The 22,925-nt window shown below is 53.8% G+C and overlaps 1 protein-coding gene across 1 annotated transcript; it reads left to right on the plus strand.

Annotated features, from left to right (window-relative positions):
* The first annotated feature begins 2,915 nt into the window (after positions 1-2,915).
* LOC137306733 (nuclear receptor subfamily 2 group F member 1-A-like) lies at positions 2,916-21,528 on the plus strand. Its single transcript, XM_067976098.1, has 3 exons — positions 2,916-4,136; positions 9,757-10,284; positions 20,935-21,528. Exons 1-3 carry the CDS (start codon positions 3,758-3,760, stop codon positions 21,207-21,209), a joined length of 1,182 nt encoding a protein of 393 aa, XP_067832199.1. The 5' UTR covers positions 2,916-3,757; the 3' UTR covers positions 21,210-21,528.
* Positions 21,529-22,925: the final 1,397 nt, after the last annotated feature.

Below are 22,925 nucleotides of genomic sequence, written 5' to 3' on the forward strand. Positions count from 1 at the left end.
GGAGGGGAGGGAGGAGAGGGGGAGTGGGAGGGAGGGAGGGAGGAGAGGGGGAGTGGGAGGGTGGGAGGGAGGAGAGGGGGAGTGGGAGTGGGAGGGAGGGAGGAGAGGGGGGAGTGGGAGGGAGGGAGGAGAGGGGGAGTGGGAGTGGGAGGGAGGAGAGGGGGAGTGGGAGTGGGAGTGGGAGGAGGAGAGGGGGGAGTGGGAGTGGGTGGGAGGAGAGGGGGAGTGGGGAGTGGGAGGGAGGGAGGGGGGTGGAGTGGGGGTGGGGGGAGGGAGGGGGAGTGGGAGTGGGGGGGGGAGGGTGGGAGGGGGAGTGGGGTGGGAGGGTGGGAGGGAGGAGAGGGGGAGTGGGGTAGGTGAGGGGGAGTGGGAGTGGGAGGGGGGGAGTGGGAGTGGGAGGGGTGGGAGTGGGGTGGGAGGGGGGGAGTGGGAGTGGGAGGGGGAGGGAGGAGAGGGGGGTGGGAGTGGGTGGGAGGGAGGGAGGGAGGAGAGGGGGAGTGGGAGTGGGTGGGGAGGGAGGGAGGGGGAGAGGGGGAGTGGGAGTGGGAGGGAGGAGAGGGGGAGTGGGAGTGGGAGGGAGGAGAGGGGGAGTGGGAGTGGGAGGGAGGAGAGTGGGAGTGGGAGGGAGGGAGGGAGGGGAGGAGAGGGGGAGTGGGAGTGGGAGGAGAGGGGGAGTGGGAGGGAGGGGGGGAGTGGGTGGGAGGGGGGGTGGGTGTGGGAGTGGGAGGGAGGGAGGAGAGGGGGAGGGAGGAGAGGGGGAGGGATGAGTGGGTGGGAGGAGAGGGGGAGGGGGGGAGTGGGAGTGGGAGGGGGGGGAGTGGGAGTGGGAGGGGGGGGGAGTGGGAGGGGGGGGAGTGGGTGGTGGGTGGGGGGGGAGGGGGGGAGGAGAGGTGGGAGTGGGGAGGGAGGGGGAGTGGGAGGGGGAGGGAGGGGGAGTGGGAGGGGGAGGGAGGGGGAGTGGGAGGGAGGGGGAGTGGGAGGGAGGGGGAGTGGGAGGGAGGAGGGGGAGGGAGGGAGGGGGAGGGGGGAGTGGGAGGGAGGGAGGGGGAGTGGGAGTGGGTGGGAGGGGGGTGGGTGGGAGGGAGGGAGGGGGAGGGGGAGTGGGAGGGAGGGGGGGGAGGGGGAGTGGGAGGGAGGGAGTGGGAGGGAGGGAGTGGGAGGGAGGGAGGGGGAGTGGGAGGGAGGGAGAGGGAGGGTGGGAGAGGGAGGGAGGGAGGGGAGTGGGAGAGTGGGAGGGAGGGGAGTGGGAGAGTGGGAGTGGGAGAGTGGGAGGGAGGGAGGGGGTGTGGGAGGGAGGGAGGGGAGGGGGGAGGGGGAGTGGGAGGGAGGGAGGGAGGGAGGGGGAGGGGGAGTGGGAGGGAGGGAGGGAGGGGGAGTGGGGAGGGAGGAGAGGGGGGAGGGAGGAGAGGGGGAGTGGGAGGGAGGGGGAGTGGGAGGGAGGGGAGGGAGGAGAGGGGGAGTGGGAGGGAGGGAGGGAGGAGAGGGGGAGTGGGAGGGAGGGAGGGAGGAGGGGGAGTGGGAGGGGAGGGAGGGAGGAGAGGGGGAGTGGGAGGGAGGGAGGGAGGGAGGGGGAGTGTCCACACTCACTGTGAGTTGAGCTGACAGGCTCTCCCCCAGCTCCTGCCGCTCTCACACTGAACTCCAGCCCGGTCGTGAATCAGCGGCCGCTGTGTGAGCACCGCCCGAGCTGGGGTCGAGTCTTCCCCCTGGATTGTGATCTGTTCCCCCTGGATTGTGATCTGTTCCCCCTGGATTGTGATCTGTTCCCCCTGGATTGTGATCTGTTCCCCCTGGATTGTGATCTATTCCCCCTGGATTGTGATCTGTTCCCCCTGGATTGTGATCTATTCCCCCTGGATTGTGATCTATTCCCCCTGGATTGTGATCTATTCCCCCTGGATTGTGATCTATTCCCCCTGGATTGTGATCTGTTCCCTCGGACGGATCTCACTGCAGCCGATTGCAGAGCCTGTGAGCACGGAGCCGCTTCTCTCTCCCCCACCGGAGGATCGGAGCATTGAACGGAATCCAAGCCGCCCCGGACTGGGGAATCCCGACTGATCGGGGCCAGGACCGGGAACATTGAACCAGGGAGAGCCGGGACCCTCCGCGGGGAGAGAGCCGGAGCCGGAGCCGGAGCCCCGCGCTCGGTGAACCTGCTCCACTTTGTTTCCTGAACTTTCAAAAATTCTGTTTTGCAAAAATTTATTTTCGGAATCTTCACTTTTCTGCTGAACTGCTCCGGATTTAGAGGGAGCGGAGCGGGACTGGGAGCGGGACTGGGAGAGGGAGAGGGACTGGGAGAGGGAGAGGGACTGGGAGAGGGAGAGGGACAGAGACTGGGAGAGGGAGAGGGACTGGGACAGAGACTGGGAGAGGGACAGGGACTGGGAGAGGGAGAGGGACTGGGACAGGGACAGAGACTGGGAGAGGGACAGGGACTGGGAGAGGGACAGGGACTGGGAGAGAGACTGGGAGAGGGACAGGGACTGGGACAGGGACAGAGACAGAGACTGGGAGAGAGACTGGGAGAGGGACAGGGACTGGGACAGGGACAGAGACAGAGACTGGGAGAGAGACTGGGAGAGGGACAGGGACTGGGACAGGGACAGAGACAGAGACTGGGAGAGAGACTGGGAGAGGGACAGGGACTGGGAGAGAGACAGGGACTGGGAGAGGGACAGAGACTGGGAGAGGGACAGGGACTGGGAGAGAGACTGGGAGAGGGACAGGGACTGGGAGAGGGACTGGGACTGGGACAGGGACAGAGACAGAGACTGGGAGAGAGACTGGGAGAGGGACAGGGACTGGGAGAGGGACTGGGAGAGGGACAGGGAGAGGGACAGGGACAGAGACTGGGAGAGGGAGAGGGACTGGGAGAGAGACAGGGACAGAGACTGGGAGAGAGACAGGGACAGAGACTGGGAGAGGGAGAGGGACTGGGAGAGAGACAGGGACAAAGACTGGGAGAGGGAGAGGGACAGGGACTAGGACAGAGACTGGGACTCGGAGAGGGACAGGGACAGAGACTGGGACTGGGATAGAGACTGGGACTGGGACAGAGACTGGGAGAGAGAAAGGGACAGGGACTGGGAAAGAGACTGGGGGAGGGGCAGGGACTGGGACAGAGACAGAGACTGGGACTGGATTAAAACAGAGCGGGCAATGTGATAGAGAGCGGGAACTCGGGCAGGATAGGTGCTGGGGCTAGAACTGGGATTGGGATTGGAGCAAGGATTGGGACTGGAGTTGGGATTGGAGCAGGGATTGGGACTAGAGCTGGGATTGGGTCTGGAGCTGGAATTGGGACTGGAGCTGGGATTGGAGCAGGGATTGGGACTGGAGCTGGGATTGGAGCAGGGATTGGGACTGGAGCTGGGATTGGAGCAGGGATTGGGACTGGAGCAGGGATTGGGACTGGAGCAGGGATTGGGACTGGAGCTGGGATTGGAGCAGGGATTGGGACTGGAGCAGGGATTGGGACTGGAGCTGGGATTGGAGCAGGGATTTGGACTAGAGCTGGGACTGGAGCAGGGATTGGGACTAGAGCTGGGATTGGAGCAGGGATTGGGACTAGAGCTGGGATTGGAGCAGTGATTGGGACTAGAGCTGGGATTGGAGCAGGGATTGGGACTAGAGCTGGGATTGGGTCTGGAGCTGGAATTGGGACTGGAGCTGGGATTGGGACTAGAGCAGGGATTGGGAGGGTTCAGCCTGCTGCAGGATTCTTGGGTGAGTTTGGAGGCGCGGTTGCAGAATGATCAGGAATTCATGGAGAGACCCCATTGAGGAGGCATCACTCACCCCCAGGCCCCACCTCAGCACAGAGGAGCAGAAGGGCACATCCCCTAGGGATCTGCTGCCTTGCTCACCGGGTCAGGTCAGCCCCCAACTGGACAAACTGCAGCAGCAACAGCCAGGGGTGGAGTGCATGGTTTGTGGGGACAAGTCTAGCGGCAAACACTACGGACAGTTCACCTGCGAGGGCTGCAAGAGCTTCTTCAAGAGGAGTGTCCGCAGAAACCTGAGCTACACCTGCAGGGTCAGCAGGAACTGCCCGATTGACCAACACCACCGCAACCAGTGTCAGTACTGCCGCTTCAAGAAGTGTCTGAAAGTCGGCATGAGGCGAGAAGGTAGAGCTCTCCTGGGCTAGGCTGGGCTGAGGGGAGGGGAGGTGTTACTGGGAGGATTCCTGGCAACATGGCCAGTGTTTATCCACCTTCACTCACTGCATTTCAAACTCTTCTCCTGAACTGGTCCCAATGTCCAAGGTACCTTCCAGGGTCCTGGTTTATGGGCCTTATCTTCATCACTTGTTCTCATTCTTTGCCTTTTACTTTTTCTCATCCTCTCTCTCTATTTTTGCCTCCTCTTATCCTGTCTGTCTCTCGTTTCACTCTCTCTCTGTCCCCATTCCCCCTTTTCTGTCTCCTCATTTCGCTCTCTGTCCCCATTTCTCTATCCTCATTCTCTTGCTGTGTTTCCCCATTCTCTCTTTCCTAATTTCTCTCTGTGCCCATTCTCTGTCTCTCTCTTTCTCTCCCCATTCTCTCTTTTTCTCTCTCTATCTATCACGAACCATCAAACAGAAATAACCAGAACTGATAAACCCCAGGAAACCTTTAAATTACTTTAAATATAATTAAATTGGTGACACAGATTCTGTATCAGTTAATCTGTCCTGGGGAATTCTTAGAGCACTTCTAGCCCTGTATTTTATCAATAATATTAATGATTTTTGGAGTTTGTCTCTGATCTTGCTGGTTTTTGTAGAACTATAGAAGTTTGCAGCACAGAAGGAGGCCATTCAGTCCATTATGTTTATGCTGGCCCTTTGCTAGAGCAATCCCAAACTAATCCCACTGCCCTGCTCTCTCCCTGTAGCCCAGAATCTTCCTCTGCTTCAAATAGCTAATCAGTTTGCCCTTAAAATAAGCGAGGATGTCTACCTTAACCTCTCACTGTGGTAAAGCAGTCTGTGTGTAAAGAGATTTCTCCTCTAACACTCTTAGTTATAATTTTAAATAGATGGCCCCTTATCACTGACTCCACAACCAGAGGAAATAAACTTTCCCTATTCGCTCGAACAAAACTATTCATAATTTTAATAATCCTCTATTAAATCCTTTTAGCTTTATCTTCTCCAGTGGAAATAGTCCCAGTATCTCACGTCTCTCCTCAGAACTATAGTTTCTCATCCCTGGCCTCATCCTGGTGAATCCACTCTGTATGCTCTCTATGGCTTCGATGTCCTTTCTATAATGGGGCGCCCAAAACTGCGCCCAGTTCTCTGACTGTGGCCTAATCAGTGTATGTTATAGATCTATTATCACCACTTTACTCTTGGATGGCTCTCTTTATAAAACCTAACATTCTATTGATTTTTTTATGACTTTATTTATCTGCATTCGCACTTTCAGCGAAACCTGTCTTGTTGATTATTATCTCCGATCTTCCTGATTTATGTCTCCGGTCTCGCTGATTTTTGTCTCCGCTCTCGCTGATTTTTGTCTCCGATCTTCCTGATTTTTGTCTCCGCTCTCACTGATTTTTGTCTCCGATCTTCCTGATTTATGTCTCCGCTCTCGCTGATTTTTGTCTCCGATCTTCCTGATTTTTGTCTCCGCTCTCACTGATTTTTGTCTCCGATCTTCCTGATTTATGTCTCCGCTCTCGCTGATTTTTGTCTCCGCTGTCGCTGATTTTTGTCTCCGCTGTCTCTGATTTTTGTCTCCGCTCTCGCTGATTTTTGTCTCCGCTCTCGCTGATTTTTGTCTCCGCTCTCGCTGAATTTTCCTCCGATCTTCCTGATTTTTGTCTCCGCTTTCGCTGATTTTTGTCTCCGCTCTCGCTGATTTTTGTCTCTGCTCTCGCTGATTTTTGTCTCCGCTCTCGCTGATTTTTGTCACCGCTCTCGCTGATTTTTGTCTCCGCTCTCGCTGATTTTTGTCTCCGATCTTCCTGATTTTTGTCTCCGATCTTCCTGATTTATGTCTCCGCTCTCGCTGATTTTTGTCTCCGATCTTCCTGATTTTTGTCTCCGATCTTCCTGATTTATGTCTCCGCTCTCGCTGATTTATGTCTCCGGTCTCGCTGATTTTTGTCTCTGCTCTCGCTGATTTTTGTCTCCGCTCTCGCTGATTTTTGTCTCCGATCTTCCTGATTTATGTCTCCGCTCTCGCTGATTTTTGTCTCCGATCTTCCTGATTTATGTCTCCGGTCTCGCTGATTTTTGTCTCTGCTCTCGCTGATTTTTGTCTCCGCTCTCGCTGATTTTTGTCTCCGATCTTCCTGATTTATGTCTCCGCTCTCGCTGATTTTTGTCTCCGCTGTCGCTGATTTTTGTCTCCGCTGTCGCTGATTTTTGTCTCCGCTGTCGCTGATTTTTGTCTCCGATCTTCCTGATTTTTGTCTCCGCTCTCGCTGATTTTTGTCTCCGCTCTCGCTGATTTTTGTCTCCGGTCTCGCTGATTTTTGTCTCTGCTGTCGCTGATTTTTGTCTCCGCTCTCGCTGATTTTTACATAAGAACATAAGAAATAGGAGCAGGAGTAGGCCAATCGGCCCCTCGAGCCTGCTCCGCCATTCAATAAGATCATGGCTGATCTGATCCTAATCTCAAATCTAAATTCATGTCCAATTTCCTGCCCGCTCCCCGTAACCCCGAATTCCCTTTACTTCTAGGAAACTGTCGATTTCTGTTTTAAATTTATTTAATGATGTAGCTTCCACAGCTTCCTGGGGCAGCAAATTCCACAGACCTACTACCCTCTGAGTGAAGATGTTTCTCCTCATCTCAGTTTTGAAAGAGCAGCCCCTTATTCTAAGATTATGCCCCCTAGTTCTAGTTTCACCCATCCTTGGGAACATCCTTACCGCATCCACCCGATCAAGCCCCTTCACAATCTTATATGTTTCAATAAGATCGCCTCTCATTCTTCTGAACTCCAATGAGTAGAGTCCCAATCTACTCAACCTCTCCTCATATGTCCGCCCCCTCATCCCCGGGATTAACCGAGTGAACCTTCTTTGTACTGCCTCGAGAGCAAGTATGTCTTTTCTTAAGTATGGAGACCAAAACTGTATGCAGTATTCCAGGTGCGGTCTCACCAATACCTTATATAACTGCAGCAATACCTCCCTGTTTTTATATTCTATCCCCCAGCAATAAAAGCCAACATTCCGTTGGCCTTCTTGATCACCTGCTGCACCTGCATACTAACTTTTTGATTTTCTTGCACTAGGACCCCCAGATCCCTTTGTACTGCAGTACTTTCCAGTTTCTCGCCATTAAGATAATAACTTGCTCTCTGATTTTTCCTGCCAAAGTGCATAACCTCACATTTTCCAATATTGTATTGCATCTGCCAAATCTCCGCCCACTCACCCAGCCTGTCTATATCCCCTTGTAGGTTTTTTATGTCCTCCTCACTCTCCACTTTCTCTCCCATCTTTGTATCATCTGCAAACTTTGACATGTTACACTCGGTCCCCTCCTCCAAATCGTTAATATAGATTGTAAAGAGTTGGGGACCCAGCACCGACCCCTGCGGAACACCACTGGCTACTGGTTGCCAGTCCGAGAATGAACCATTTATCCCAACTCTCTGCTTCCTGTTAGATAACCAATCCTCCACCCATGCCAGAATATTACCCCCAATCCAGTGATTCTTTATCTTGAGCAATAATCTTTTATGTGGCACCTTGTCGAATGCCTTCTGGAAGTCTAAATACACTACGTCCACTGGTTCCCCTTTATCCACCCTGTACGTTATGTCCTCAAAGAACTCAAGCAAATTTGTCAGACATGACTTCCCCTTCATAAAGCCATGCTGACTTTGTCCCATTAAATTATGTTTATCCAAATGTTCCGCTACTGTCTCCTTAATAATAGATTCCAAAATTTTACCCACCACAGATGTTAGGCTAACTGGTCTATAATTTCCAGCCTTCTGCCTACTCCGGTTTTTGTCTCCGGTCTCACTGATTTTTCCTCCAATCTTCCTGATTTTTTAATGTCTGATCTTGCTGTTTCCTCTTCGTTTCTCTCCTCTGATTCTTGTTGCCTAGCTTTTTTCTTCATTTTCCTGAGTTCCTGTTGTGCTCAATTTCAGGCGCTCAGAATTTCACATTGACCCTGGCCAGATGCAAGCAGCAGGTTTAGGGGATTGTGCAGTGGATTCTGATTTATGTATTAAACCATAGTCTACTAAAAGAAAACACCCTGTGTTCGACTGCATTCAAAGAGATCGGTGGGAATATAAATATATTCATCCCCCTTAGATTAGGAAAATGCTGTTACACTTTTGGGGTCTTTAAATATTGTTGTGGGTCCAGTATCTCAGAGACTGTCCTGGATGAGTGTTTGTTCTGTATGACTGCTGTGTTCAGGAGATTTGTACGTGCCCTGTACATAGGATACTGAATGTCATGTTCCATCTGATGATCTTCCACTACTTTGGAAGACAGTAGAATATATACCTCATTCGACTGCGGGTTAGACTAAACTGCCAAGCAGATTCATTAACCAGTAATTGGGTAAGTGGCAACAGTACTTACCAGATTTACAGTAGTTCTAGCCTTAACTGCCCTCCCGCAGGAGATAGATCTGTCTGCTGTACTGAGCTGCAATGTAAACTCAACTGGACACGGGGTTCCTGAGTGCTTATCTGTACACAGTGATTGGTTACTGACCATCCATGGTCTCCCTCTCTGGCCTAGTTTTCTCTCTAATGGTTTCAGACAAACTACCCAATTTTAACAAAGACAGGTTGCGAAATATTTTTTTTTAAATGATTTGGACAAAGGAAATTTAAATATGCATCTCTCAAACTCCAGAAAGCGCAGCCAATCAAACGTATGTACAAAAACAAAACGCACAAGTTTGAATGTGCACAGCAAGATCCCACAAACAGCAATGTGATAATGAGCAGATCATCTGTTTTTAGTGATGTTGGTTGAGGGATAAATATCGGCCCCAGGACACCGGGGAGAACTCGCCCCTGCTCTTCTTCAAAATAGTGGCCGTGGGATCTTTTACGTCCACCGAAGAGGGCAGACAGGGCCTTGGTTTAACGTCTCTTCCAAAAGTCAGCGCCTCCGACAGTGCAGCACTCCCTCAGTACTGACCCTCCGACAGTGCAGCACTCCCTCAGTACTGACTCTCCGACAGTGCAGCACTCCCTCAGTACTGACTCTCCGACAGTGCAGCACTCCCTCAGTACTGACTCTCCGACAGTGCAGCACTCCCTCAGTACTGACTCTCCGACAGTGCAGCACTCCCTCAGTACTGACCCTCCGACAGTGCAGCACTCCCTCAGTACTGACTCTCCGACAGTGCAGCACTCCCTCAGTACTGACTTACCGACAGTGCAGCACTCCCTCAGTACTGACCCTCCAACAGTGCAGCGCTCCCTCAGTACTGACCCTCCGACAGTGCAGCGCTCCCTCAGCACTGACCCTCCGACAGTGCAGCGCTCCCTCAGTACTGACCCTCCGACAGTGCAGCACTCCCTCAGTACTGACACTCCGACGGTGCAGCACTCCCTCAGTACTGACCCTCCGACAGTGCAGCCCTCCCTCAGTACTGTTGAAGTCTCAGCCTGGATTATGGGCTCGAGTATCTGGAGAGGGGCTCGAACCCACAGAGACGAGAGTGCTGCCCACTGAGCCCCAGCTGACACTCGGGTAAGTACATTGTCTGCGCCCTCTTACTGACGGATAATGTGTACATATTTGTATTGTTTCTATTACAGCAGTTCAGAGAGGGAGACTGGCTCACTCTCAGTCCAACCCAGGACAGTACAGCCTGACCAACGGCGACGGCTTCAACAGCCCCTCCTACATGTCCGGCTTTATCTCGCTGTTGCTTCGGGCAGAACCGTACCCGACGTCTCGCTACGGCAGCCAGTGCATCCAGCCCAACAGCATGATGGGCATCGAGAACATCTGCGAGCTGGCTGCCCGCCTCCTCTTCAGCGCGGTGGAGTGGGCCAGGAATGTCCCTTTCTTCCCTGACCTCCAGATCTCGGACCAGGTGGGGCTCCTTCGCCTGACGTGGAGTGAGCTTTTTGTGCTGAACGCGGCCCAGTGCTCCATGCCCCTGCACGTGGCCCCGCTCCTGGCTGCCGCCGGTCTTCACGCCTCTCCGATGTCAGCAGAGCGGGTGGTTGCGTTCATGGATCATATCCGGGTCTTCCAGGAGCAGGTGGAGAAGTTGAAGGTGCTGCACATGGACACGGCAGAGTTCACCTGTCTGAAAGCGATCGTCCTCTTCACCTCGGGTGAGTTTGTCAATGAGTCCATGGGCAAGGCCTCAGTGCGGGTCTGTGCGCAGCGTTGGGCACCCCACTATATACCGGGAGAGCATTCCGTCAGTGAAAGACCATTCCCACTGGTGGGTGAATCAGTAACAAGCAGACGTTAATCGGAGTCAGTACCAGGAGCACAAAGGGAGAGGTTAAGAGAAACTTTTACACAATGTGGAGACCATTCCCCTATGGGGCAACTGAAAATGAGTCAGGGTACTGGTCGATCTCCTATGACATTGCTCATGAGGAGTGAAAGTGAGAGTAGTGTTTAGGTACATAGCAGGGAATAATTGCACCTGGAAGTGCAGACGTAATTCAACCCTCATTTTAAAGACATATATTCAGTCCTTATTCTTACATATTTCCATTATAATTCCCACATCTATAATGGAAACTGCCTATGTAAACTTGTCACACTGTAATGATATTCTCCGGCCAGTAGTGGTGCTGTAGGGAGGGTGTAATCACACCGTGACAAGATTGTTTGGGAGGTTCCCATTATAGGTGTTGACATAGGAACTTAGAGTGGAAAGAACTGGCAAAAATGTGCACACCCTCCTGCCAGGGGTGGCCCTGCAGTGTCTCCACCGGTGGGAGGGTGCAATTACACAAATACGGCCCCATTTATTCCCCACCCAATGTGTCTGTCCCGAAACCTGGGTGCAAGCCAAAAGATTTCAGCATGGCATTTCCAGAGGGAGATTGTTTCGAGGAAGGGAAGGGGTGAGGGGTTTCGAATCCCATTTACAGACAGTCCGAGTGTTAATAATCATACCAGTTACTCCTGACATCACACACTGACTTATTTAACAGAAATTCTTGCAGTCGATTTATTTTAATGCTTAAAAACGACCGGTATATTTATAGAATTGGTTCAGTCGGATTGGGAAGTTACGTCAGATGTGAGGGGATCAGTATTTAGGTGCTTTACTAAAATGATGTGACAGATGATTCAGATTTTTTTCGAGAGAATTTAAGATTGATTTAATAACTCTGATTTAAATAGAAATAAGTCGTACCCAATCAGTGTTCACATCATGTTGGAACTGCAGACCAGCTGTCAGTACGAATCTGGGACAGTAAGAGGTTCATTAAAGCCTAGCTTTTCAAACGAGAGAGTGTGAGGACAGTCCGTGGGTGGATATACTGCACACTGTCCGCAGTCTCGTCACCTCCCTGTATTGTGGATTTCATGAATTTTTCTCCATTTGTGACTTGTACACTAACAAAAACAAATTTTTGAAATGGCGACAGAGGATAGAACGGGGGGTCCCCGGGAGTGTGTCAGTATTTACAGGGGGTCTCCGGGAGTGTGTCAGTATTTACAGGGGGTCTCCGGGAGTGTGTGTCAGTATTTACAGGGGGTCTCCGGGAGTGTGTCAGTATTTACAGGGGGGCCCCGGGAGTGTGTCAGTATTTACAGGGGGTCTCCGGGAGTGTGTCAGTATTTACAGGGGGTCCCCGGGAGTGTGTCAGTATTGACAGGGGGGTCCCCGGGAGTGTGTCAGTATTTACAGGGGGTCTCCGGGAGTGTGTCAGTATTTACAGGGGGTCCGCGGGAGTGTGTCAGTATTTACAGGGGGTCTCCGGGAGTGTGTCAGTATTTACAGGGGGTCCCCGGGAGTGTGTCAGTATTCACAGTGGGTCCCCGGGAGTGTGTCAGTATTTACAGGGGGTCCCCGGGAGTGTGTCAGTATTTACAGGGGGTCCTTGGGAGTGTGTCAGTATTTACAGGGGGTCCCCGGGAGTGTGTCAGTATTTACAGGGGGTCCGCGGGAGTGTGTCAGTATTTACGGGGGGTGCCTGGGAGTGTGTCAGTATTTACAGGGGGTCCCCGGGAGTGTGTCAGTATTTCCAGGGGGTCTCCGGGAGTGTGTCGGTATTTACAGTGGGTCCCCGGGGAGTGTGTCAGTATTTACAGGGGGTCCCCGGGAGTGTGTCAGTATTTACAGTGGGTCCCCGGGAGTGTGTCAGTATTTACAGGGGGTCCCCGGGAGTGTGTCAGTATTTACAGGGGTTCCCGGGAGTGTGTCAGTATTTACAGGGGGTCCCTGGGATGTGTCATTATTCACAGGGGGTCTCTGGGAGTGTGTCAGTATTCACAGGGGGTCCCCGGGAGTGTGTCAGTATTTACAGGGGGTCTCCGGGAGTGTGTCAGTATTTACAGGGGGTCCCCACGAGTGTGTCAGTATTTACAGGGGGTCTCCGGGGAGTGTGTCGGTATTTACAGGGAGTCCCCGGGAGTGTGTCAGTATTTACAGGGGGTCCCCGGGAGTGTGTCAGTATTTACAGGGGGTCTCCGGGAGTGTGTCAGTATTTACAGGGGGTCCCCGGGAATGTGTCAGTATTTACAGGGGGTCCCCGGGAATGTGTCAGTATTTACAGGGGGTCCCTGGGAGTGTGTCAGTATTTACGGGGGGTGCCTGGGAGTGTGTCAGTATTTACAGGGGGTCCCCGGGAGTGTGTCAGTATTTACCGTGCGTCCCCGGGAGTGTGTCAGTATTTACAGGGGGTCCCCGGGAGTGTGTCAGTATTTACCGTGGGTCCCCGGGAGAGTGTCAGTATTTACAGGGGGTCTCCGGGAGTGTGTCAGTATTTACAGGGAGTCCCCGGGAGTGTGTCAGTATTTACAGTGGGTCCCCGGGGAGTGTGTCAGTATTTACAGGGGGTCCCCGGGAGTGTGTCAGTATTTACAGTGGGTCCCCGGGAGTGTGTCAGTATTTACAGGGGGTCCCCGGGAGTGTGTCAGTATTTACAGGGGGTCCCCGGGAGTGTGTCAGTATTTACAGGGGTTCCCGGGAGTGTGTCAGTATTTACAGGGGGTCCCTGGGATGTGTCATTATTTACAGGGGGTCTCCGGGAGTGTGTCAGTATTCACAGGGGGTCCCCGGGAGTGTGTCAGTATTTACAGGGGGTCTCCGGGAGTGTGTCAGTATTTACAGGGGGTCCCCACGAGTGTGTCAGTATTTACAGGGGGTCCTTGGGAGTGTGTCAGTATTTACAGGTGGTGCTTGGGAGTGTGTCAGTATTTACAGGGGGTCCTTGGGAGTGCGTCAGTATTTACAGGGGGTCCCCGGGAGTGTGTCAGTATTTATAGGGGATCTCCGGGAGTGTGTCAGTATTTACAGGGGGTACCCGGGAGTGTATCAGTATTTACAGGGGGTCCCCGGGAGTGTGTCAGTATTTACAGGGAGTCCCCGGGAGTGTGTCAGTATTTACAGGGGGTCCCCGGGAGTGTGTCAGTATTTACAGGGGGTCCCCGGGAGTGTGTCAGTACTTACAGGGGGTCCCCGGGAGTGTGTGTCAGTATTTACAGTGGGTCCTTGGGAGTGTGTCAGTATTTACAGGGGGTCTCCGGGAGTGTGTCAGTATTTACAGGGGGTCCCCGGGAGTGTGTCAGTATTTACAGGGGGTCCCCGGGAGTGTGTCAGTATTTACAGGGGGTCCTTGGGAGTGTGTCAGTATTTACAGGTGGTGCTTGGGAGTGTGTCAGTATTTACATGGGGTCTCCGGGAGTGTGTCAGTATTTACAGGGGGTCCCCGGGAGTGTGTCAGTATTTACAGGGGGTCCCCGGGAGTGTGTCAGTATTTACAGGGGGTCCCCGGGAGTGTGTCAGTATTTACAGGGGGTCCGCGGGAGTGTGTCAGTATTTACAGGGGGTCCCGGGGAGTGTGTCAGTATTTACAGGGGGTCCCCGGGAGTGTGTCATTATTTACAGGGGGTCCCCGGGAATGTGTCAGTATTTACAGGGGGTCCCCGGGAGTGTGTCAGTATTTACGGGGGGTGCCTGGGAGTGTCAGTATTTACAGTGGGTCCCCGGGAGTGTGTCAGTATTTACAGGGGGTCCCCGGGAGTGTGTCAGTATTTACAGGGGGTCCCCGGGAGTGTGTCAGTATTTACAGGGGGTCCCCGGGAGTGTGTCAGTATTTACAGGGGGTCCCCGGGAGTGTGTCAGTATTTACAGGGTTCCCCAGGAGTGTGTCAGTATTTGCAGGGGGTCCCTGGGATGTGTCATTATTTACAGGGGGTCTCCGGGAGTGTGTCAGTATTTACAGGGGGTCCCCGGGAGTGTGTCAGTATTTACAGGGGGTCTCCGGGAGTGTGTCAGTATTTACAGGGGGTCCCCAGGAGTGTGTCAGTATTTACAGGGGGTCCCCGGGAGTGTGTCAGTATTTACAGGGGGTCCCCGGGAGTGTATCAGTATTTACAGGGGGTCCCCGGGAGTGTGTCAGTATTTACAGGGGGTCCCCGGGAGTGTGTCAATATTTACAGGGGGTCCCCGGGAGTGTGTCAGTATTTACAGGGGGTCCCCGGGAGTGTGTCAGTATTTACAGGGGGTCCTTGGGAGTGTGTCAGCATTTACAGGGGGTCCCCGGGGAGTGTGTCATTATTTACAGGGGGTCCCCGGGAATGTGTCAGTATTTACAGGGGGTCCCCGGGAGTGTGTCAGTATTTACAGGGGGTCCCCGGGAGTGTGTCAGTATTTACGGGGGGTGCCTGGGAGTGTGTCAGTATTTACAGTGGGTCCCCGGGAGTGTGTCAGTATTTACAGGGGGTCCCCGGGAGTGTGTCAGTATTTACAGGGGGTCCCCGGGAGTGTGTCAGTATTTACAGGGGGTCCCCGGGAGTGTGTCAGTATTTACAGGGGTCCCCGGGAGTGTGTCAGTATTTACAGGGGGTCCCCGGGAGTGTGTCAGTATTTACAGGGTTCCCCGGGAGTGTGTCAGTATTTGCAGGGGGTCCCTGGGATGTGTCATTATTTACAGGGGGTCTCCGGGAGTGTGTCAGTATTTACAGGGGGTCCCCGGGAGTGTGTCAGTATTTACAGGGGGTCTCCGGGAGTGTGTCAGTATTTACAGGGGGTCCCCGGGAGTGTGTCAGTATTTACAGGGGGTCCCCGGGAGTGTGTCAGTATTTACAGGGGGTGCCCGGGAGTGTGTCAGTATTTACAGGGGGTCCCCGGGAGTGTGTCAGTATTTACAGGGGGTCTTCGGGAGTGTGTCAATATTTACAGGGGGTCCCCGGGAGTGTGTCAGTATTTACAGGGGGTCCCCGGGAGTGTGTCAGTATTTACAGGGGGTCCCCGGGAGTGTGTCAGTATTTACACGGGGTCCTTGGGAGTGTGTCAGTATTTACAGGGGGTCCCCGGGAGTGTGTCAGTATTTACAGGGGGTCCCCTGGAGTGTGTCAGTATTTACAGGGGGTCCCCGGGAGTGTGTCAGTATTTACAGGGGGTCCGCGGGAGTGTGTCAGTATTTACAGGGGGTCCTTGGGAGTGTGTCAGTATTTACAGGGGGTCCACGGGAGTGTGTCAGTATTTACAGGGGGTCCCCGGGAGTGTGTCAGTATTTACAGGGGGTCCTTGGGAGTGTGTCAGCATTTACAGGGGGTCCCCGGGGAGTGTGTCATTATTTACAGGGGGTCCCCGGGAGTGTGTCAGTATTTACAGGGGGTCCCCGGGAGTGTGTCAGTATTTACAGGGTTCCCCGGGAGTGTGTCAGTATTTGCAGGGGGTCCCTGGGATGTGTCATTATTTACAGGGGGTCCCCGGGAATGTGTCAGTATTTACAGGGGGTCTCTGGGAGTGTGTCAGTATTTACAGGGGGTTCCCAGGAGTGTGTCAGTATTTACAGGGGGTCCCCGGGAGTGTGTCAGTATTTACAGGGGGTCCCCGGGAGTGTGTCAGTATTTACAGGGGGTCTTCGGGAGTGTGTCAATATTTACAGGGGGTCCCCGGGAGTGTGTCAGTATTTACAGGGGGTCCCCGGGAGTGTGTCAGTATTTACAGGGGGTCCCCGGGAGTGTGTCAGTATTTACAGTGGGTCCTTGGGAGTGTGTCAGTATTTACAGGGGGTCTCCGGGAGTGTGTCAGTATTTACAGGGGGTCCCCGGGAGTGTGTCAGTATTTACAGGGGGTCCCCGGGAGTGTGTCAGTATTTACAGGGGTTCCCCGGGAGTGTGTCAGTATTTACACGGGGTCCCCGGGAGTGTGTCAGTATTTACAGGTGGTGCTTGGGAGTGTGTCAGTATTTACAGGGGGTCCTTGGGAGTGTGTCAGTATTTACAGGGGGTCTCCGGGAGTGTGTCAGTATTTACAGGGGGTCCCCGGGAGTGTGTCAGTATTTACAGTGGGTCCCCGGGAGTGTGTCAGTATTTACAGGGGGTCCCCGGGAGTGTGTCAGTACTTACAGGGGGTCCCCGGGAGTGTGTCAGTATTTACAGGGGGTCCGCGGGAGTGTGTCAGTATTTACAGGGGGTCCCCGGGAGTGTGTCAGTATTTACAGGGGGTCCTTGGGAGTGTGTCAGTATTTACAAGGGGTCTCCGGGAGTGTGTCAGTATTTACAGGGGGTCCGCGGGAGTGTGTCAGTATTTACAGGGGGTCCCGGGAGTGTGTCAGTATTTACAGGGGGTCCCCGGGAGTGTGTCAGTATTTACAGGGGGTCCCCGGGAGTGTGTCAGTATTTACAGGGGGTCCCCGGGAGTGTGTCAGTATTTACAGGGGGTCCCCGGGAGTGTGTCAGTATTTACAGGGGGTCCCCGGGAGTGTGTCAGTATTTACAGGGGGTCCCCGGGAGTGTGTCAGTATTTACAGGGGGTCCCCGGGAGTGTGTCAGTATTTACAGGGGGTCCCCGGGAGTGTGTCAGTATTTACAGGGGGTCCCCGGGAGTGTGTCAGTATTTACAGGGGGTCCCCGGGAGTGTGTCATTATTTACAAGGGGTCCCCGGGAGTGTGTCAGTATTTACGGGGGGTCCCCGGGAGTGTGTCAGTATTTACAGGGGGTCCCCGGGAGTGTGTCAGTATTTACAGGGGGTCCCCGGGAGTGTGTCAGTATTTCCAGGGGGTCCCCGGGAGTGTGTCAGTATTTACAGGGGGTCCTTGGGTGTGTGTCAGTATTTACAGGGGGTCCGCGGGAGTGTGTCAGTATTTACAGGGGGTCCCCGGGAGTGTGTCAGTATTTACAGGGGGTCCCCGGGAGTGTGTCAGTATTTACAGGGGGTCCCCGGGAGTGTGTCAGTATTTACAGGGGGTCCCCGGGAATGTGTCAGTATTTACAGGGGGTCTCCGGGAGTGTGTCAGTATTTACAGGGGGTCCCCGGGAGTGTGTCAATATTTACAGGGGGTCTCCGGGAGTGTGTCAGTATTTACAGGGGGTCCCCGGGAGTGTGTCAGTATTCACAGGGGGTCCCCGGGAGTGTGTCAGTATTTACAGGGGGTCTCCGGAAGTGTGCCAGTATTTACAGGGGGTCTCCGGGAGTGTGTCAGTATTTACAGGGGGGTCCCCGGGAGTGTGTCAGTATTTACAGGGGGTCTCCGGGAGTGTGTCAGTCTTTACAGGGGGTCTCCCGGAGTGTGTCAGTATTTACAGGGGGTCCCCGGGAGTGTGTCAGTATTTACAGGGGGTCCCCAGGAGTGTGTCAGTATTTACAGGGGGTCCCCGGGAGTGTGTCAGTATTTACAGGGGGTCCCCGGGAGTGTGTCAGTATTTACAGGGGGTCCCCGGGAGTGTGTCAGTATTTACAGGGGGTCCCCGGGAGTGTGTCAGTATTTACAGGGGGTCCCCGGGAGTGTGTCAGTATTTACAGGGGGTCCCCGGGAGTGTGTCATTATTTACAAGGGGTCCCCGGGAGTGTGTCAGTATTTACGGGGGGTCCCCGGGAGTGTGTCAGTATTTACAGGGGGTCCCCGGGAGTGTGTCAGTATTTACAGGGGGTCCCCGGGAGTGTGTCAGTATTTCCAGGGGGTCCCCGGGAGTGTGTCAGTATTTACAGGGGGTCCTTGGGTGTGTGTCAGTATTTACAGGGGGTCCGCGGGAGTGTGTCAGTATTTACAGGGGGTCCCCGGGAGTGTGTCAGTATTTACAGGGGGTCCCCGGGAGTGTGTCAGTATTTACAGGGGGTCCCCGGGAGTGTGTCAGTATTTACAGGGGGTCCCCGGGAATGTGTCAGTATTTACAGGGGGTCCCCGGGAGTGTGTCAGTATTTACAGGGGGTCTCCGGGAGTGTGTCAGTATTTACAGGGGGTCCCCGGGAGTGTGTCAATATTTACAGGGGGTCTCCGGGAGTGTGTCAGTATTTACAGGGGGTCCCCGGGAGTGTGTCAGTATTCACAGGGGGTCCCCGGGAGTGTGTCAGTATTTACAGGGGGTCTCCGGAAGTGTGCCAGTATTTACAGGGGGTCTCCGGGAGTGTGTCAGTATTTACACAGGGGGGTCCCCGGGAGTGTGTCAGTATTTACAGGGGGTCTCCGGGAGTGTGTCAGTCTTTACAGGGGGTCTCCCGGAGTGTGTCAGTATTTACAGGGGGTCCCCGGGAGTGTGTCAGTATTTACAGGGGGTCCCCAGGAGTGTGTCAGTATTTACAGGGGGTCCCCGGGAGTGTGTCAGTATTTACAGGGGGTCCCCGGGAGTGTGTCAGTATTTACAGGGGGTCCCCGGGAGTGTGTGTCAGTATTTACAGGGAGTTCTTACCTCTTCCCTGAACAAGTTTAAAAGCCACTGTTTTCTGTTCCTCCTCCCATCGAACCCTTGAGCTGATATTAAAATGAGTGCCTTGAAATGTGTCTGTGTTAATGTTCGCCCACTCCCAGCAGCCTCTGTAAATATGTCTGATCAACTCCACTATTCAGATCGTGGGCAAAGAAATTTATTCAGAACTGATTAAGGATTTCTCAGCCAAGAGTTTTTAAGGTCAGCGATTATTCTAATGTATTGTGGATTCCCTTTATCCTGTGAGCCAGTTAACTCTGCCCTGATCCAGCTCATGTGATGCATTGGTGAATTGTGAATTTATTGAAAGGTTGAGGAGTATTATTCTGATTCAGGGTGTGGAACCTGGCCGCAGTCCCTGGGTCTATTATTCTGATTCAGGGTGTGGAACCTGGCCGCAGTCCCTGGGTCTATTATTCTGATTCAGGGTGTGGAAGCTGGCCGCAGTCCCTGGGTCTCATTCCCTCCACAGTGCTTTGTGTGCTGCAGAAAAGCCTTTCCTGTCACCCCGCACCCAGACACTGGGATCAACATCGCCCCATCAGTAGAATCTATTAAATTTCAATCCTAACAGCATTTTCATTTAACAAAAAACCTTCCCTGTTATAATCAGGGTTCGAAACGAGCTAACTCAGATCCTGCACAGTTACTGGGCAGTAACAGGGTTAAATCGATCTTCGAACAGTTCTGGGGTATTCAGGGCATAATTTCTACATGAAAGGGTGGTGGGAGAAGAATCAATAATAACTTTCAAAAGGGGAATTGGATAAATACTTGAAATGGAAAAATTTCCAGGGTTATGGGGGAGTGGGACTAATTGGATCTTTCAAAGGCACTGCCCACAGGTACAATGGGCTGAGTTGCCTCTTCCTGTCCTGTATCATACTGGGATTCTTGAGATACAGGAATATAGGGATTGCTAGACAATAATAGACCGAGGTCCATCTGGTTCACCTTCTACCATGCTGATAGTCACAGGATACGATGATAGTGGAGCTGGTGACTAATCACAGCAATCAATGTCCATCAATGAGTCTACAACAGACCCAGACATGAGGCGAGGAGATCCCCCAGTGGGGGAGAGCTTTGGGAGAGGTCCAAAGTCACCTGTTTTCCCCCCGAGCCTGTTACACTCAGCACACAGTCATGAGCCAGTTCTTCGTGTCCTGGGATCACAGCCCCGTCTATCCCGTGTGGTGTCTGGGTGATTATGTTAAGGCGATTCCCAGCCAGAATAAACCAGTACACTGAGCTTCTGCTGTCCCGGCCTGGAGATACAGCCCCTCGACCCCAAATGGCAAAGTGAAAGGAAATGATTTCAAATCGATAGCTCGTTTAATGCTGCTGATTGTAATATCACATCCTGTGTCGGTCACTGGGTGGAAGCAAGCTACAAACCCATGGTCTTAATTTGGGGACATTGGGAGCTGCTCCCTGGGAATATCGGGAGTCGTTCCCGGAATATCGGGAGCCGCTCCCAGGAACCCGGAATATCAGGAGTTGCTCCCTGGGAACCCGGAATATCGGAAGCTGCTCCCGGGAACCGGGAATATTGGGAGCCGCTCCCAGGAACCCGGAATATCGGAAGCTGCTCCCGGGAAACGGGAATATCGGGAGCGCTCGCCAGGAACAGGGAATATCAGGAGCCGCTCTCGGGAACAGGGAATATCAGGAGCCGCTCCCGGGAACAGGGAATATCAGGAGCCGCTCCCCGTGAACTGAGAATATCGGGAACAGGGAATATCGGGAACAGGGAATATCGAGAGCCGCTCCTCAGGAACAGGGAATATCAGGAGATGCTCCCCAGGAACAGGGAATATCAGGAGCTGCTCCTCAGGAACTGGGAATATCAGGAGCCTCTCCCCAATGAGCCAGGATTGAGACTGTACCTTCTCAAGGCAGCGAGGGATTGGCGATAAATGCTGGCCCTGCCAGAGATCCCCAGAATTAATCGAATACAGGCTTCGGTAATGTTTGAATTGAAATGTTTTTTTCTTTGATGGAAAGAAGTGAACCCAGGGGCAGAATCGAGGGGACTGAGCCAGGTCAGAGCCTGGGCCCATGGAGAGGGTTGAACACTGGTTACTGGGAGCCAGCCGTGATCTAAAGCTTCTCCTTGTGTGTTTCCCTGTAGATGCCTGCGGTCTCTCGGATCCTGCCCACGTGGAGAGCCTGCAGGAGAAGTGCCAGTGCGCCCTGGAGGATTACAGCCGCACCCAGTATCCCAACCAGCCCAACCGATTCGGCAAACTGCTCCTCCGGTTACCCTCCCTGAGGGTGGTCTCCTCCCCAGTCATTGAACAGCTGTTCTTTGTGAGGTTGGTGGGTAAGACCCCGATCGAGACTCTCATCAGGGACATGTTACTGTCTGGTTCCAGCTTTAGCTGGCCTTACATGCCTGTGCAGTGATCGGCAGACGGACCCCAGCGTGTTTTAAGGTTGCGTTTTGCCGCAAGGACCATTAATTTTGTCCAAGAGATGGGACAGGAGCGATGTGTGGGTTTTAAAGCAGGTTTGTCCAGCTCCTGCAGGGTGAGTGGGTTTTTAATGCCTCTCAAGCCTGTGTGACGGGGGAGCTGAGTGCAGCTTGACAAGGAAGGGAACGCCCTTTCCCATGGCTTTGAAGTCTTCCTGAAGTTGGAGCCTCCATAACCCACAGTGCAGGGTCCAGGGTTATGGAGCCCGGTGTTGTATAAACTCAAATAAATAAAAGTGCTTTTTAAAGTGAGGTGGTCACTGTTTGAGAACTTGTTATCAAAAAATGAAAGACTCGCACCCGTCACAACCTGGGGATGTCCCGAAGGCTTCACAACCAATGAGGTACAGTGCTCACTGTTGGAATGTAGGTAACACGGCAGCCAATCTGCGCACAGCAAGATCCCACAAACAGCAATGTGATAATGAGCAGATCATCAGTTTCAGTGATGTTGGTTGAGGGATAAATATTGGCCCCAGGACACCGGGGAGAACTCCCCCTGCTCTTCCTCCAATAGTGGCCGTGGGATCTTTTACATCCACGTGAGAGGACAGACAGAGCCTCGGTTTAAGGTCTTGTCTGAAAGACGGCACCTCCGACAGTGCAGCACTCCCTCAGTGTGTCAGCCTGAATTATTGACTCAAGTCTCTGGAGTGGGGCTCGAACCCACGACCTGACTCAGAGGCGAGAGTTTTACCCACTGAGCCTGAGCTCATTGAAGGTGCGAGAATGACATCTGTCCACGAGCTGCTGGATGATGAGAAGCTTCAGTCCCCGTCTGTCTGCAGTCTGGCTCAGTGAAGCTGTCCTATTCCCATGGTGCTCTTTTCTCTCCCCTCCTTAACCCAGGGCCATTGACGCTGATTGGAGGGGCTCGATCCCACTTCCCGGCTCCGGGTTTCCCCTCCCCGGCTCAGACGCCTCTCCCCAACCCCCACTGCCCTGGCTGAAACCCCCGCCCCCCCCTCAGACCTCCCTCCCACCAGGGCTCAGAACCCTCAGTGATGGTCATGGTGGGAGATTGGTGATGATGGGGGACTCGGTGACGGTGATGGCGGGGGACTCGGTGACGGTGATGGCGGGGGACTCGGTGACGGTGATGGTGGGGGACTCGGTGACGGTGATGGTAGGGAACTCAGTGATGGTGGTGATGGGGGACTCGGTGATGGTGAGGGACTCGGTGATGGTGATGGGGGACACGGTGATGGTGATGGTGGGGGACTCGGTGATGGTGGGGGACTCGGTGATGGTGGTGATGGGGGACTCGGTGATGGTGATGATGGGGGACTCGGTGATGGGAGATTCGGTGATGCTGATGATGGGAGACTCGGTGATGGTGATGATGGGAGACTCGGTGATGGTGGTGATGGGGGACTCGGTGATGGTGGTGATGGGAGACTCGGTGATGCTGATGATGGGAGACTCGGTGATGGTGGTGATGGGGGACTCGGTGATGGTGATGATGGGGGACTTGGTGATGGTGGGGGACTCGGTGATGTTGGACTCGGTGATGGTGATGATGGGGGACTTGGTGATGGGAGATTCGGTGATGCTGATGATGGGAGATTCGGTGATGCTGATGATGGGAGACTCGGTGATGGTGATGATGGGGGACTCGGTGATGGTGATGATGGGGGACTCGGTGATGG

Source organism: Heptranchias perlo, chromosome 44 (assembly GCF_035084215.1).
Source record: "Heptranchias perlo isolate sHepPer1 chromosome 44, sHepPer1.hap1, whole genome shotgun sequence".
Taxonomy (NCBI): Eukaryota; Metazoa; Chordata; class Chondrichthyes; order Hexanchiformes; family Hexanchidae; genus Heptranchias; species Heptranchias perlo.